We start from the raw sequence: 15,822 nt of genomic DNA on the forward strand, positions 1-15,822 counted from the left end.
GATTGCTTGGGCATGTGGGTGCTATGGTAACTCCATTCGCATTTGGAAGCACTTAAGCTCAAAACCACAGTATGCTGCACCCTCTTCCTTTTGAGCAGGGTTCTGTAGAAGAAAGGCAGAAGTAAACAGCATGAGAGAAACCACAGGGCAGCAAAGGCATCGTTAGCTGTAGCTGTACGAGTGTGTTACTGCAAAGCTGTCCTGTGAAGACTGAAAATTTCATTTAAAGTATGGTGCAAGTGATAGAAAACCCCTCCTTCTGACTGATAAACACACAATATTCCTGAGTATTTATTTTAGGTTTGCAGGAACTGTGTTGGCAAAAAGAATTTGATTTGCTGTTTTTGGTTTTTGTTCTACTTCAGATTTATGGTTTTGAAAAATTCTACATATCATTGATAGCAAGTATTACTTCCATTAAATTACTGTTTCTTCAGGGAAATTTCTCTTTTGCTCTGTGTTTTTATTTTCCTTTGGAAAAATTATACTGCTATGTTTATTTTGCATAATCAGAACCAGAAAAACACTTTTTAAAAATGGTCAGAATAGTGTAACATTGTGTTCCTTCTTGTGTCTGTCAGTTATAAATTCTTAATTCTCTCCCTTTCTTCTGGTTGTTCCCCTTGTACTGGCTAATTTGAATTTTTTGCCTTCTCCATAGCTGCAAATGCTGATTAATGTTCACAGCTGACTCTGACCTTGAGGAGGATAGGGATAACTCCAGTCTTGGAAGGTGGACAGCAAGGAGAGGGATCTAGAACAAGCATTAACTTCAGAGGTCAATTTTCACTAAAAGCCGAACACCACATCCCATCTCGTTGGCCGTAGTTGGAGCAGCTCTCCCCCCTGAGCTGTGCTCTGCAGGCAGACCACGCCTTCCCCACTGCCAGCCAGCCCTCAGCACTGGCAGGTGCCTGGCAACAAAAAGGCCTTTGACTCTCAGATAATGCTTTAACCAAAGGTTAAAGAGGCAGGAAAGAGTGCCAGGATCAGGCTCTTGGGCAGTAATGCACTGTGTGAAGGAGCTGCTATGGGAGGCAATTATTAATGGACTTGTACCAAAAGAAATATTTTGAGAAATCAGATGAAAACTATTCTAATTATTATTTTGAAAAGTCAGAATGGACATTAAATCCAAGTATCAAAAGCAAACAATTGGCATTTCTTAATCAGAACATTTTAGAATTTCTGTTAAATTAAAATTTACAGTTTCACCGTTTTATCCCTAATTTCTGGTGAAAATAAGTATTGTAAATATTACCTGTGGAAAAGAAATTGTAATGCTTATTTAGTTCTAACTTCTATGATTGTTATAGGGCTGTGAAGACTTTTATCAATAGACAAAGAATAACTTAGAAGTGATTTGATGGATTCATCTTCAATGACCACAAGAATAGATTTTTATTTTAGGAACCTCAGAAATGTCTCTGTCACCTGAGAAAATTCTATGCTGTAAACTCAAATGAGTAGCTTTTTTTTTGACTCAGAGCATGAAAAATTTCACATATTTTTAATATGAAGTCTATATGGCATTTTTTACTTGATTTTCAAAAAGCAGCAGTTTGTCCAGAAACTGGGAATATTCTTAGTTTTTTCTTCCCCAGAATTAGAGATAAAAAATAAAGTGTAATTCTGTAGTCTGTGGTTATGAAAGCTCTTTATAACATGTGATCCCACCTATAAAATTTGAGGGGTCCTCTGTGGTATAAAATTACTCAGATGTTTAAGTGTTTGGTAGTCTATTCTTAGGTCTGCCCAGATTTGTTTATAAAGTAGCAATGGATCCCTTAGTTTTGTGTTTTCAGCAAAAATAACAGTAACATCTCTGGCCCTGATGCTCATTTACTTTAAGGTCTCGTTAGCTGGTTCTGGCAGCACAAGGGAGCTTTAAAGCAGGTGTGAATTACATCCTATCCCACTTGAAGTTTAAAAATAAATCAAAGGGTGGCTGGCAGCATTTTGTGAGGCTCCTTGCCTTACTCACCCTTCACCTCCCACCAGGAACTGTTCTTTTTTTGCAATTTAGTGTTGGCTTGCAGGGGAGCTGCAATGTCTGTGCTGTTTGCTAGGAGACCCCCTCAAAGAGCTTTACTCCATCTGAACAAGTAGACCACATCCTGTTGCTTTCAGTGCAGATGTGAAGAGCCCTGACCCTGCTGAAGCAGTGCCGTTCAGCTGTGAAAAGAGGGAAGGCAGAATCTGGACCTACATTCATTGCTTGGTGTAAAATGCTGCCTGGTGGGGGTTGCTGGGGTCTGTCCAATATGCTAAAGGCTGGAAAGATCCTGGGAAAAGGGCAGCAGCTCTGCAGAATCAGTAAGCATTTTTCCTGGCAGCAAAACCTGGCTGCCAACTGTTTTACAGACACGAGGCTGAGAGGAAGGATTACTTCCTCTGCCCCCTCCCAGCTCTGGCAAAGACACGAGGAGTACAGCTGGATGTGAAGAGCCAGCTGGTATGGCACCATGCTAGATAAAACACCAAATGCACTATTAGCAGAAGAGGCATCCTCCTTCCCACATTGCTCTGTGCTGTGTGTGTGGAGGAATGCAGTCCTGCAGCAATCCTGAGCTGCTGCCATGCAAGCGTAGCCTCCTGGCCAGTCCAGCAGGAAATACAAAACCAGGTCCATTTTACTTGCAAATTAAGCAGCAGAATGGAATTAAAATACATGTTCCTTGTCATCAGCTAATGGATTTCTGTCCCTGTAAACATGATAACATTTTTAGGCTCTTAATGCTGATTCAACAGCATCTCCATCTTATCAGCTGGAGTTTGTGTTATTAATAGCACATGCACACAGGAAATGTGTGCTGGCTCTTCCTGCTGCTTGAGAAGATCACACCCTGGACTTCCTTGAAACACAATTTTAAAATATTGTAGGCCTCAGTTGTCTGCTGTTGAGTTGCTTCGTCCTGCCAAGTGAAAACATTTTCCTGAGACAGCAAAAAGCTGTCTCCTTGTACAACTGGACTTCTTGTACAGGTGCAACCACAGCACTGCAGTGAGTGCAGAGTCAGTACTGCAGAGGTGATGCAGCAGGTCCTGTACCTCCAGATGTGACCCAGCCAGCCTACTCTCCTAGGGGTTTGAGAGGTTGGCTTTTTTTTTTTTTGTGGTGGCCCAGATTCTTTCATGATTTTTCCATTTGCTCTTGTTGAAAATTGAAAATACTTCATAACACAGTACTCCCATGTTTCACTCACAGGGCCAGTACATCTTTGGGCTTTCAGGAGAGTGGTGAACTCATTTGTTTTAGGTGTATTTTGTTGTCATCTCAAACCTTTCTTTGAAGCAGCAGCTGCATTCTGTCCACCAACTGGTAGGAAGGAGAATAAAAGCAATTAGCCAGGCTCCCATCTGCCCGTGGGATGAGCTGCTGGTTATATTTTTTTTTTCAGGGCATATGATTAAGGCCAGATCTGCTCAAACATTACTGATGAACCATTTGAAATCTTTTAGGTATGTCAGCAGGAACCAACTGGTGACCAAATCAAGAGAAGGGAGAGGGAAGCTTAAAAAACTTACTGCAGTAGTAGGAACTTTTTCTATGCTCTAATTCTTCCATTTGGTTTATCTGACTTTATCCTTGTTATCCTACACATATAATCTTAAGATTGTCTCACAGTTGGGTGCAGTTTAAGCTCTGAGAAAAGTTTTGGGGTAGTTTCCATTTAAACTCAGACCGACTTGCTTAGTTTGGCAATCATCAAGCTTTTGTACTGCACAGTATGTGTTTGGGGGATTGGACATCCTCATTACATTTTAAAGATATTTTTTGATTTCAGCTTTCAAGTTTCTGGAGTTATGTTTTAGAATATAAACCTGAGCAAACAGTTTTGTCTTTGAGGTTGACTTGGTTAGCCTGAGGATAGCTCAGAAATTTGTTAGCTTGGGATATTTTTTTTGAAAATAAATTAATAGTAGCAATATACCTCCTAATCTCAGAGTAACAGAGTCTGGTATGTTGGGATCCTTCTTGATTTTCCTTCATTTTACCCACTACCTCTCAAAAAGGTTTCGTGGGGAAATGCATTTGCTTTTCTTTTTGAGAGGATTTTTTAGTGTTCTGGTGCCACCTATTGAATTCTTTTCAACTGCATCCTATTCCATTGCTATAATAAAGCCTACTAGGGAATAGAATCACAGGAGAGGAGGAGACCCTTGAAGTGCTTAGAAGGGCATAAAACTGCCATGAAGTTCTGTTAAAATGATAGTGCTTGGTTATAGGCAGGAAAAAAGGGCAATCTTGGACTATTATTTCCCATACTGTTTTAAGACACTGCTCTGAGCAAGGCAGTGGGACCAGGTGATCTCTTGAGGTCTCTTCTAGCCTGGAGTTCTATGATTATGTGTAATGTTTAGCTTCTCTCACTGGGAGTGAAGAATAAACCTTACATTCTATTTAAGCTATTAGAATTGTTCTAACTTTACAGGGGGGAGGATGAGGAAAATTATTTTCACAGAAATCTTGAGGAAGTGAATGAGGCAACACAACACCAACAAGCTTATGATCCCCCTTATCTTTTATTATCTCACTTTACTTGGAAGAGGCAATCTTGATGTGTGTAATTTTGTCTCTATTATGTTTGCATCAGAGATCAGTAAATAGCTTGAAAAGTATTTCTGAACGTTTCACTAATCTGAGCAGAGTTTAATTTAGGACTGTGTTTTTAGAAAAGTTTCTAAGTGAAAGTTAATCTGTGAGGGTGCTCACGGAAAGTTAATATTTGGCTTGAGGTATATTTGATGTGCTAAAGCAAAGTACGATTTGGAAAAGGAGAGGGAATAATTGATTCTTCTGCTAATGAGCCTTTTGAAAAAAGACAATCATATTATGGAATTTAGAATGACTAACTGCCAGCTTTCAAACACTGAATTGAAAACCATGAAAATACATTGAAAATTTATTACTTATGGCAAATATGAATGGATATGAATGTTAGCTTTTACAGAGTTCCTTGGCAGTTTTATCCATATTGTTATAGAACATGCAATTGTTGTAAAGAAATGTTGCAGACAGGAGGTTTCAGATGCTGAAGGTACATTGAAAGTTCAAAAGATCAGCTATATTTTGTTTCTTATCTGTAACCTCTCTTAGGTTAGGAAGCTTCACATGCTAAGATTTGTAGTTTGAAAAGAATGCATGGTCTGTGTTTCAATGAAGGTATATAGATATAAATGAATTAACATGCTAGACCTGTTAATATAGTGGCTTCTATACCCATGTTATTCAATCTGTTTTCAGTCTGCTACATTTTAGAAATTATATTCTTTCAATTAAGAGTAATGTTATTTTGATAGTTTCATATGATTTCAGGCAAACCTCATAGACCCATATCCTCATGTCATGGACCAGATATTAGGCAACACCCTTCCCCACTTATGTAAAGAAAAAATGCTGCATTACTGTTTTTAACTGAACTTCATTTGACTTCTGTTGATGCTTTTTCTGTAAGGTATCAGGCTTTTTCCAAATTGTCAGTTGTAGTAAGAGATCTTCCATAATGTACAGTCCATAACAATTTCAGTTGCTGGCTAGAAAAGTATTTGCAAGACTTTAGCTTTTGTGTACATTCATATTCATATAATGCCTTAGACACACTTCATGATAGTTCTTAGCGCCAAGAAATTCTCACTCCCTGCAGATGACATTGCCATCGCTGGTTTGGTATTTTGAATGGCTGTTGTCAGCCTTCTGAACTGTCCATATGGGGTGCAGAATCCATGGTGGTCACTGAGTAGCCAGCATGCGTGCTGGGGCTTGTCAGGTCTGTAAGGAGAAAATCTCGGGAGTCGCAGGATATCTGCTCATGTTGATCTTCTGTGTCAGAGATGAGGGACGTGGTTTTGATGCTGACACATGAACAGGATACTTACATATCCCTCACAAGCATGGCAGTTTCTCACATAAAGCTGGCTTTTTGCTTTAAAGGTTGAAGGAGTTTATTTTCAAAAGAGTAAAGCTATATATAAAGTTTGTAGTGAAGCTGAAGTAACAGAGAAATGATAAACTGAGAAGTTCTATCTGAAAAACACGTGCCACAAGAAAGAGACATAGTAGGAAAGATCTGGTAGAAAAAGAGGAAAAGAAGGAGAAGGGAAGAGCCAAACAGGTGGCTGGAAGTTTGTTGGATGGGGCCCAGAGCAGCCTGATCTGCAGGGTGGCATCCCAGCCCACAGCAGGGGTGTTTGAACTAGATGGTCTTTAAGATCCTCTCTAACCCAGACCATGAAATCACCATTCTGTGATTCTGTGACTGTATACCTGATATTTTGGGCATCTGGTTGTTGCTGTATCCACTAAATATAACTTAAGAATGTGTAATTTCCTGGGGAAAGCTTAGCTGATATTTGTGAGGAAGGAATGTGTCTTTATATTTTTGGCAAATTCCTTGAAAGTCTAAGTTACACTTTTTCTCTGTCTTTTCCAGGGCAGGAGACAACGACCACACCTGGTACTGGTAAGAAACAATTTACATGGCAGGATTGCATTGATTTTTTAATTTTCCTTCCTTGACAACTTCTTCTTTCTTTTTCTCACACACAATTACTTCACAGAGTGTATAATGCCTTTTCATTCACCCAGCAAAATGAAATATGCTGTCTTATTAGACAGGAATATCAAACAAGTCTGGTTTTAAGTACTGTATTTATGTATATTTTAAAACACAGCATTTCGCATGGAAGGCACAATCATAACAAAAAAAGAATACACTTGCTGGTTGTTCATCTGTTGAAACCCCTGCACTTTAAATGTTTGATGTGACTTTGCGTTACAAACTCCCGTGTGTCGGTATGAGAGTGCTGCAGCACTGCACCCTGGTGCTGTGGGCAGCCCTGTCCCTCCTCGGCCGGGCACGCCTGAAGGGAGCCCTGCCGACCCTGCTGTACCTCTCACCGCAGGTGCCAGCCTCGCACACAGCACGCACTCCTCCCGGCCCGCGGAGCCCAGCCCCGGCCCGGCCCCGAGCAGCCCGCAGCCCGCTGCCCTCACCGCACGCACTCCCTCTGCCCTCGGGGATGCTTCCACAGGTTTGCTCTCTTCCCTTAGAAGCCACGCGCTGCTCTCAAGACTCTAGGGGAAAACGAAGTAATTCAGCACCAGGGTAGCCTTTTTCAGCTCATGGCTCATCAAGTGAAGAGGTGTCTGTGCTTTGGCGTGGCGGCAATGCCAGGATAATGTGCAGGATCTGGTAACGGAGGGCCAGGTCTGGTATCTGAGGGCCGAGTCTTGCAGTCACCACAGTAGCATCAAAATGCCAGCTGCTGCCAACAAGGCTGTCCCCAAAGCAAGAGCAGTAGGAATGAGCCTAAAACAGAGTATAGAGACCAGTCAGTGGTTTATAAACAGGGAGATAAATAATGAAGTCTAGTAAGAAATACGGTGAGCAAGGTACATGACCCAGCGATGGAGTACTACCTAGAATTGCTGTTTGTGAAACAGCACAAGCACTGTTCATAATTGTGTTTTACTGTAAGAATATAGCAATATGTTCTCGTTTTTCCCAGTTCACAGATTATAACACTGTTTTTATTTTGACTTCATCTGGAATTATGACTAAGTATTGACCAAAAAAATTGTCATTGCACATAGCAAAATTCATTTGTAAGTGGTATACTCCTAAAAATTTGCTTTCCATTTAAATACTCTTTTTTTTTTGTTTATTTAATATATTAATATCACTTTTCTTTCAGCAGTCTTCTCTAAATTACAAAAATCCCCTAAGAAACAAAACAAAAACAGAAGTGCTCTAGTGTAAGACATTTCTAATGACAAAGCCATATGAAAGAATGAATTTCACTTTTTAATGCTGATGTGTTGTTTATTTTCTTACAGATGATTACAATTCAACATCCTTGCACAGCACCACCTCATCAGTCAACATGCCAGCAAGCACTGGGATCACCCCCACTCCCAGCTCCACTTACACAATAGGTGACAAACTTGCACACAGTTACCACAGTTCTGATACATCAGGCACAGAAAATGGATTTGAATGAGGCATTTGGAATGTTTTAAACCCAAGCATACAAATTAGACATATTAACCTTAAGGATGTTTTTAGGATCCTTACTAACTGTTTCTGAGTAATATTAAAGATACCAGATTTGTTACTTGTCAAGCAAGTGCAAAATAGAAATTATTTCCACACAGTGGCATATAGCAGGAGGGTAAATCTGTCAATTATTGTGTCAGTACTCCTCTTGTTAGTCACAGAAATTTGCCCAAGCAGCAAAAAAGTGTAAATACATTTAAGATCTGTGTGTCTCTCTGTCTTCTGGTGTCTTCCCTTTGGTTTCACTCAGCAGTAATACTTTCTTGGGATCTAGTAGTTCAAGCACTTAACAGTGATTTTAGTTGCCATTGGGCTGTCAGGAATTAGTGAGGTCAATAAAATATATGTATGTGTTCGTGCAAAGTACATCCAGGAGCTGGACATTTTCCATATTCTTGAACTGTCCTTCGAGTAGCTGTAGGCTGCTGTCTGCTCTTTGACAAACTGAACGTAGCTTTTACCTGGGGGTGCTCTGCCCCTTACAGTCTTGGTGACTCTCCAGTGGTCCCTCTCAGTTTGCCCTTTCCTTAGGGCCACCATCCAGCTGGTGACTCCCAGCCTGGAGGCAGGCAAATCTAGGGCCTACCTTCTATGAAAAAATAGATATTGGTGTGTTTTAGTGACACATTTACCTTAGGATATACTAAGTAATTGTTTCCAGGATGAAGTCCTTTGCTCAAGCTTCTGTACAGAAAATACCAGCATAAATTTCTTTTGGGTATCCTGGTGTAAAAGTAGTCATTAAATGATCTGTACTGTTGTGTAAATCTCTTCCCAAAGGTAAGAGTGGCAGTGCAAAAAGCAGGTAAATTTTGTTTGTTTGGTGACATTTTATACAGCTCAGTTACCCATTCCACAGCATAGATATCATGGAAAACTGCTGTAGTTTATCATACTAGCATGAGAGTGTGTGATCTTGGAATATTCTTGTGTAGTTTTGTACTCAGAAATGTTACTAATAACCAGTTTCATTTCTAGTTCATTGATGTCATTGGAAAATTGTGCAAGACACATGATCCCTAAAATAATTAGTTAAAGAATGGAGTTATGTATAGCTGATGTTTTCTTCCCTATTTCAAATGTGAGAGGAGTGCTAAATACCTTTACTTGTATTGAATATCTTGAAAAAAGAGTTTGGGGCAGTACTGATCACCCTTCTCCAGTGCTTTGTGGGAAAAATACCCAATCTGTTAGGACAGACCTTCATATTGTTTTTTTTTTTTTCTTATAGAAACTACCACAGCGATACCTGAAGCATCTTGTGGTAAGAACCATACCCCTTATTCTCCTTCAGTCTTGAAATGTGACCAAAAAGTAAACTCAAATACAGAAAATTGGTAAAGCTGATAAAGCAGTAAAAAAATAAAACTGATAAATTAGCATATAAAACTGATCAATTAATTATTTTATAAAATGTCTTCCAGTTCTGGAAGAAGTAAGATTAAAGATTATTTAACAATTCTGGTCTTTTCACCTGCATTTACAGTAGCTTTTCTTTTAGCTATTATTGAAGACATAAAAGACTCTAAGAACAACCCTGAAATGGCTGAGGTTTTACTGAAAATTCACACAAAAGACACAGAATATATTATTCTGGGGGATGGCATAGACAAAACTGTGAGTTCCAGCAACCGTTCAGTAGAGCTTCCAAAATGCCAGAATTACACTGTTGGAGTTAAAAATGGCAGGTGTTCAGATGGGACTTCTTCTTCTTTTCTTGTTCCAGAAGGTAGGTATACAAAGATTTTAGTAGTTTATTTTTTTCTTCTTTTTTTAAAATTTATTTTTATATGCAGTAATTTAGCTTCCCCATGTTTCTTTGTCTGTTCTTGTTGCTTTTCAGAGAATCAGACAGCAAGTTTTCATATTTTGCATGGTTTGCAAGCTATTCTGAAGTTGTGTATTAAAACTTCTCAGTATTTTCTTAAAGAACAATGAGAACAAACCATAGTTTTTTCATTTTAAATAAAAAAGGGAACTTTAACTATATTGGCCATATGCACTGTGGTAAACAATTGCAAGACCAGCCACCACTTCAAAGCTGGTGATTATGCTGAATGTCTTCACTAAAACATTAATTTATTATTTGAATACCTCTGTGTCTTTATCTCATGAAGGCTTTTTCAATTTTTGCTTTCCATTTCTTATTAAATTCTTTGCGTATTATTCTATGCTGGTTGTATCTTCATATTGCAGAACAAGTCAAAAAACATAAATGAACTGTTCTTTAAAGACTCAGTATATCCCATGTCACAATGATATATAATCTTCCTTTCCAGTCACCAATGAACGTTTTGAAGTCAAGGACACAAACGACACATCTGCCTTGTTATGTTGGAGCAGCTCACTTGCCTGTGCTAGCGTGACTTTTACCTGCAATGGGACTTCACTTCTAAAGTATTCTAAAAGTGGGTTACTTATTTATTTATCTTTACAGGTGTTGTTGATGTTGTCTTTTGGTGAGAGACTGGCAGATTTAAATTAATTGTGCCAGTCTGAGAAAAGGGTAGCTCAGAATTCCTGGGATTGCCAGTTGGAGGACTACCATCTCCACAGGTGCAGATCTGGGAAAATTCACACCCAGAGACCTCTTTTGCTGAGTGTACCAGCTTCACAAGTTGCACAAATTCTGGAGATTTTGAGGTCCTGTTTGATTTTCTGAAGGGGAGCTGAGCAGTTTGGAAATGCTGCAGTCTGTGCTCATGCTGTGAGCTGACCCCTTGCAGGCTGCCTTGGCCACTGGCTGTGCAGGCTCCTGGATGGTGCCAGGCCAGGCTCTCTGCTCTCGGGGTCAGCCAGCCTGAGGACATGCTGGCTCAGAGGCACCGAGTGTGATAGGGCAGATGTGGATGCTGAATGGCCTCATGTGTCCCAGGAAAATGGGTGATGAATGTCTGGGGCTGGACATTTCCTGCTTAAGGGAACTGAAGAGCTAGGAAGCCATTCCAGGCTTCTGCCAGACTCCCCATGACATGTTTGGATTTCTGTAGGAAAGCTGTTTCCTTAGAAAGTCAAATTATGACCTTTACTCATGAATGTAAAGGTCTATGCAAACTGAGTTAGCATGTAAGAACATAAAATCTAGTAATTGGATCAGGTTGTACACTTTTCTGCTTGGAATATCATGATAGTTTATTACAAATTATATTAAATAAATATGGTAGAGAAAATCTCAAGATGGTGCCACATACTTTGGGAGTTGTGAAAAATATTGATAAAGCTCTTCTTGTGCCTACAGATTCAAAGTCTGGAGATCAAAATCAAACTTGTGAAGTGCTGGAAAATTTATTACCATACCGTCGGTATGACTGCATTGGATCCATACATTTTAAAGAAAGCAATGTTGCCAACCCAAACTTCACCATATACACAGACTGTGCTGGTAAGTGTAATGCTCACTTTTGGTTTAGATTCCACACATTTCTGGGAACTCCTACCATGAAACCCATTATCTGGGTTTCCTGGGGTTCAAGATACACTTTGAGCAGCATTCTCTGCCACACTCAGCTTCTCCTTCAGCTCCTCCTTCCTGGTCTCTTGCCCTAGTGGTTGTTCTTTCATTGCAGTCACCCTCTCAGTCTTCCAGTCTGAGCCTTTCTTTCTATCAGAGACTGTGATTATTTTTTATTGTTGTTTTAGAGACTGAGAACATGGTCAACTATATGGAATTTTGAATAAAGATGCACATACAAAAAAAGTGCAGACCTAGTCTGAAACAAGTCTTAAATTCTTGATATGAAGACATTGGACAATTTTAGTAAAATGTGATGTTGCTGTATTCACCTGTCCTGAATTAATTAAATGTATGAAATTACTTAATATGATGCTTTTACATATACTCAGTTTATGCTTATGTATACCTTCTTGAAATAGAGTACAAAAAATATTGCATGTTGTTGGTATCTTGCTGTAGTGTCAGATGAAATTCAATTTAATTAATCAAAATAGGTCAAAAGAGGAATTATTTTTATTTTCATTTATTGCTAATTATTGTTATTTTTATTTTACAACAGTTCCAGAAGCACCACAAAACCTTCAAATAACACATATAACTAACACAAGTGTAACAGTTAATTGGACAGTACCTGGGGACACTTCTAACTGTCCCAATAAAGGCTACTCAGTGGAATTCTTTGTGAACGGCAAATGTAAGTATATTCACATTTAAATAATTCATTGCATGTACTTAATTACAGAGCACCAGGCATAAATGCACTGTTAAGTCCTATTGGAATCTCTTAACACTGCAATTTATTTTAGACAAATGTTAAAATTTTCTTCCTTTAAGGTTGTTCCAGTTGAACTTTCAGTTGAGATTATTCAGTTTACCATGTCAGGACATGACCCTGTCACCCTTCAGGTGGCACAAATGTACAGCAGTTAGGCATAAACGTGTTTAGATGGATGTAGCCAGGGGATTGTCTTCTGCTAAATGGTCACTTCTTCCAGATATGCTGGTCTAGGCCATTTTACATTTCAATGAATAAATTTGTATCCATTGTACTGTAATCACGTTCTCCAGGTACAAGCTTTTCTTCAAAACAAGGATTGGAAAATGAGGTTTTTACTATGAAGAGCCTGATAATAATAAATATGTATCAGGTTTAAGCTAGTCCTGGCTTGATTCATCCTTTAGGCTTAATTCAGCCTTTCTGTTCACATACTGCAGTTATGTAAACCTGGGCTGCCACAGGAACCAAGGGCTGTCCTGCTCCTGTGCTCCTCTGATGCAAATCATCTCTCCCATTGTCCACGCCCCGAATCTGACCACAACCCAAAAGGGTGCAGCCCCATGAGCCAGGTTGTGTGGCTGGTTTGGCCTGGCCAGTGTAGGAGACAGAGGCAGGGAGGCCCCATGGTGAGCAGGCAGAGGGAGGCACAGAGAGGCTCCCCAGCTCCCCAGCGCAGTGCAGGCAGCTGCTCTGCTCATGTTGCTTCTCATGCAGTTCTGTTCTTCTGCTGTTTGCCACACCTGGAAGCAAGACTACCACCACATCTCAGGCATCACACCAGGATAGACTTGCTCAGTGTGCAGTGACACCTTCCTATTTACCCCTTCCCAGACTGAATGTACTCTTTGTATGTAAATACTCTTTGTGTATTTGTGTATTTCCTCTTCTTCCTGAGCCTTCACTTAGCATTAGTAAGCAAAGCAAAGCAACCAGATTAAGATAATTAAAATAGAAGTGCACATGACAATGGTTTCAGGTAGCTCTGATAAAGTGTAAGTGTTCCTGTGCTCCTAACATAGATTTAATTAATTTCATTATTTTCATTTTTCAGCGGTTGAACGTAAAGAAACCAGCACAACTTACTATACTTACAATGGCTTTCAACCTTATACCAAAGCTTCTGTATCTGTGACTCCATATACAACCAACAAACACAATGAGAGGCTTGAAGGTGGCAGTGAAAGCCGTGAATTTACAACAAAAGCAGGAGGTAAATCTGTTGGCTAACTGTTATGACTAGGCTGATACTAACGCAAAGAATTTGTACTTTCCTAGTGTAGTTCATTATATTTTATAAATACTGTTAGCCAAGGAGCTGATTAAAATTAATTGTACTGACATTAATATAGTGTCCCTCTTAAAATTATTTCATGTGATCTATTTTTTAATTATGCACTTCATATTATTATTTTTCTTATATATATATATACAATTTTTAAAAGAAGATTTCATTCATTTGTAATTCTTGTGAAGTTTTTAGGAAGGATTATATCCCAATATAAAGAAAAAAGATAATAAAAAAGTTTGATTTTTTTTTTCTTTTTGGCATGAAAGCTACAAAGATGTACAGCCTGTACCTTCTGTTGTGTAGTTATCTGTTTGCTTGAAGAAGACCCAGGCTACATAACACTGTCCATCTGTAATGGATGTCAATTAGTTTGGATGTACCTGTACACAGCTTCCAACATTAGGTTAAAGATAAAAAAATGTGTGCCAACCCTTCTGCTTACAGAAAGGTCTGTGCATCTTTTTGGGGCTATCTATTCAAATGTATAGTTTCAAGTATACAGAGTCACCTGAAGACCCCAAAAATAAAAAAGCTGATAAATTAATTTACTGATAAACAGGTTGATCTGAGAGTTAACTGTAATACTGATTTAAATATGGCTTTAATTTTTTGGCAGCCCTAATATTAGCATGATCATGGTTCTTTTCTCTACAAAAATCTAGTTTGAGCATATTATCTTTGAAGCCCCCACTTTCTGCATTCCACTAATTTTAATAACTCAGGTGAAGATTAAAGTCTACAATCTAAGTTTATGGATATGCAAACAACCTCATTTCCCTTAGTTTTTGCAAAAATAATGAGTTGCATCATGAATTAATGGTATTAATTAGACCTTCTCAACTATCACAACGGTTAATAACAAGTCAAGCAGGACATGTAAGAGTTTTATGGCTTCTTGAACTGAAGAATGTGTCAGTGGAACACAAGTCCCTGGAAGCAGGAAAACCCCTACATTTTATAAAAGATGTTTTCATCTTCAACAAACACATTGCCTCCATAAATGTTCACTTTCTCCTTGTCACAGCTCTTTCAGCAGCATGCAGAATAGCAATCTAACAGATCTGCCCTGTGGATAAAAATGATCAGCTATGATGTAACCTCACACTCAGCCATATGAAATATCCTGCCACTCCTCACCTGGGATATTTGATTTGCTTATAGAGCCTTACAGATCTCAGCTCTTCACATGAAGAAAAAAATCAGCTGCAGATTTTAGGTTTTATTTTTTCTCAGTAAGCTGTTTTGCAAGTTGACATATTTTTGTAGAAAATTCCCATGGTGGTTTTCTACTGAAATGTGGCCACTGAGATATGGCTACAGAAATGAGGCTGCCTTACTTTACTTTCTGAAAGGTTTTACTAGCTCACAGTGAAAGGTCCCTTGGCTGTGCCCCTCAGTCTGAAACCTGCAACATTTGCTGCAACAGAAGAAACTAGAGTTTGAAACTACAGATTAGATTTAACAGATTCTGTGTCATTAAAAAGTTTTTGTGGCTTTAGGCCAGACTTAAGTGTAAGGACACCATTCTAAATATTAGAATATACTAGTGACTTCTGGGAGAAAATTTAATTTAAAATAGTTTTGAAGCTATATTCACACGAGAATATTCACATGGAGAACTCTTTTTTTCCCCCTGTCTTGTCTGTTGCCTCATGTTCCCCAAATGAGAAAGTGATGTCAGATGGAAGAGAGATTTGCCATCATACTATTTTTGCAGTCTGACTGTCAGTAGAGCATTTCAGTTCAACTTCACATCTTTTTCAGTTTAGATAAGCTTATGATTAAGTCAAAGGTGATTTTACCTATCTTGTTAAATTTGGACTGAAATTTTCAAGGAAGAAAATATATGAAGTTGTTGAGAGAAGACAGGAAACAGACATGAGCCCATACAGCTTGAAATGTTGGGTTTGAAATTATGAGACTAGAGTAAGTAACTCTTTTTCTTGTCTACAGAACCAGAAAAAGTGCATCACGTTAAAACAATATTGACAGCTGATAATGCTATCCAGATTACATGCAAAAAACAAAATGTATTTGGGCCATATGCACGATTTATATTGATTTGGGAGAATGATGGAAAAACTGAAAATGAAAGCAAATGCGAATTTAAAAGAGAAAATCTCTTTTACAGGACAAACTATACATTTAAGGTAAGTTAGCTTATTGTATTAAAATATATAAAATATTTCTGCATTTTCATTGTTTAAGCATATTATGCTTGATTTTAGGGAACAAAAGGCAA

The 15,822-nt window shown here is 38.7% G+C and overlaps 1 protein-coding gene across 12 annotated transcripts in view; it reads left to right on the forward strand.

Annotated features, from left to right (window-relative positions):
* PTPRC (protein tyrosine phosphatase receptor type C) overlaps positions 1-15,822 on the forward strand; it is a 75,454-nt gene that overhangs the window by 42,852 nt on the left and 16,780 nt on the right. For 5 of the 12 annotated variants that reach the window (XM_064427955.1, XM_064427959.1, XM_064427960.1 and 2 more), the window contains 8 exons: positions 6,435-6,464; positions 9,292-9,324; positions 9,562-9,789; positions 10,340-10,468; positions 11,299-11,442; positions 12,074-12,208; positions 13,344-13,502; positions 15,534-15,730. In XM_064427955.1, coding sequence (XP_064284025.1) covers positions 6,435-6,464; positions 9,292-9,324; positions 9,562-9,789; positions 10,340-10,468; positions 11,299-11,442; positions 12,074-12,208; positions 13,344-13,502; positions 15,534-15,730 — 1,055 coding nt within the window. Of the gene's footprint in view, positions 1-6,434; positions 6,465-6,906; positions 7,036-7,840; positions 7,940-9,291; positions 9,325-9,561; positions 9,790-10,339; positions 10,469-11,298; positions 11,443-12,073; positions 12,209-13,343; positions 13,503-15,533; positions 15,731-15,822 lie in introns of all 12 variants that reach the window. The other 7 variants (XM_064427953.1, XM_064427956.1, XM_064427957.1 and 4 more) reach the window with 2 other exon arrangements.

Source organism: Passer domesticus, chromosome 7 (genome assembly GCF_036417665.1).
Source record: "Passer domesticus isolate bPasDom1 chromosome 7, bPasDom1.hap1, whole genome shotgun sequence".
NCBI lineage: Eukaryota > Metazoa > Chordata > Aves > Passeriformes > Passeridae > Passer > Passer domesticus.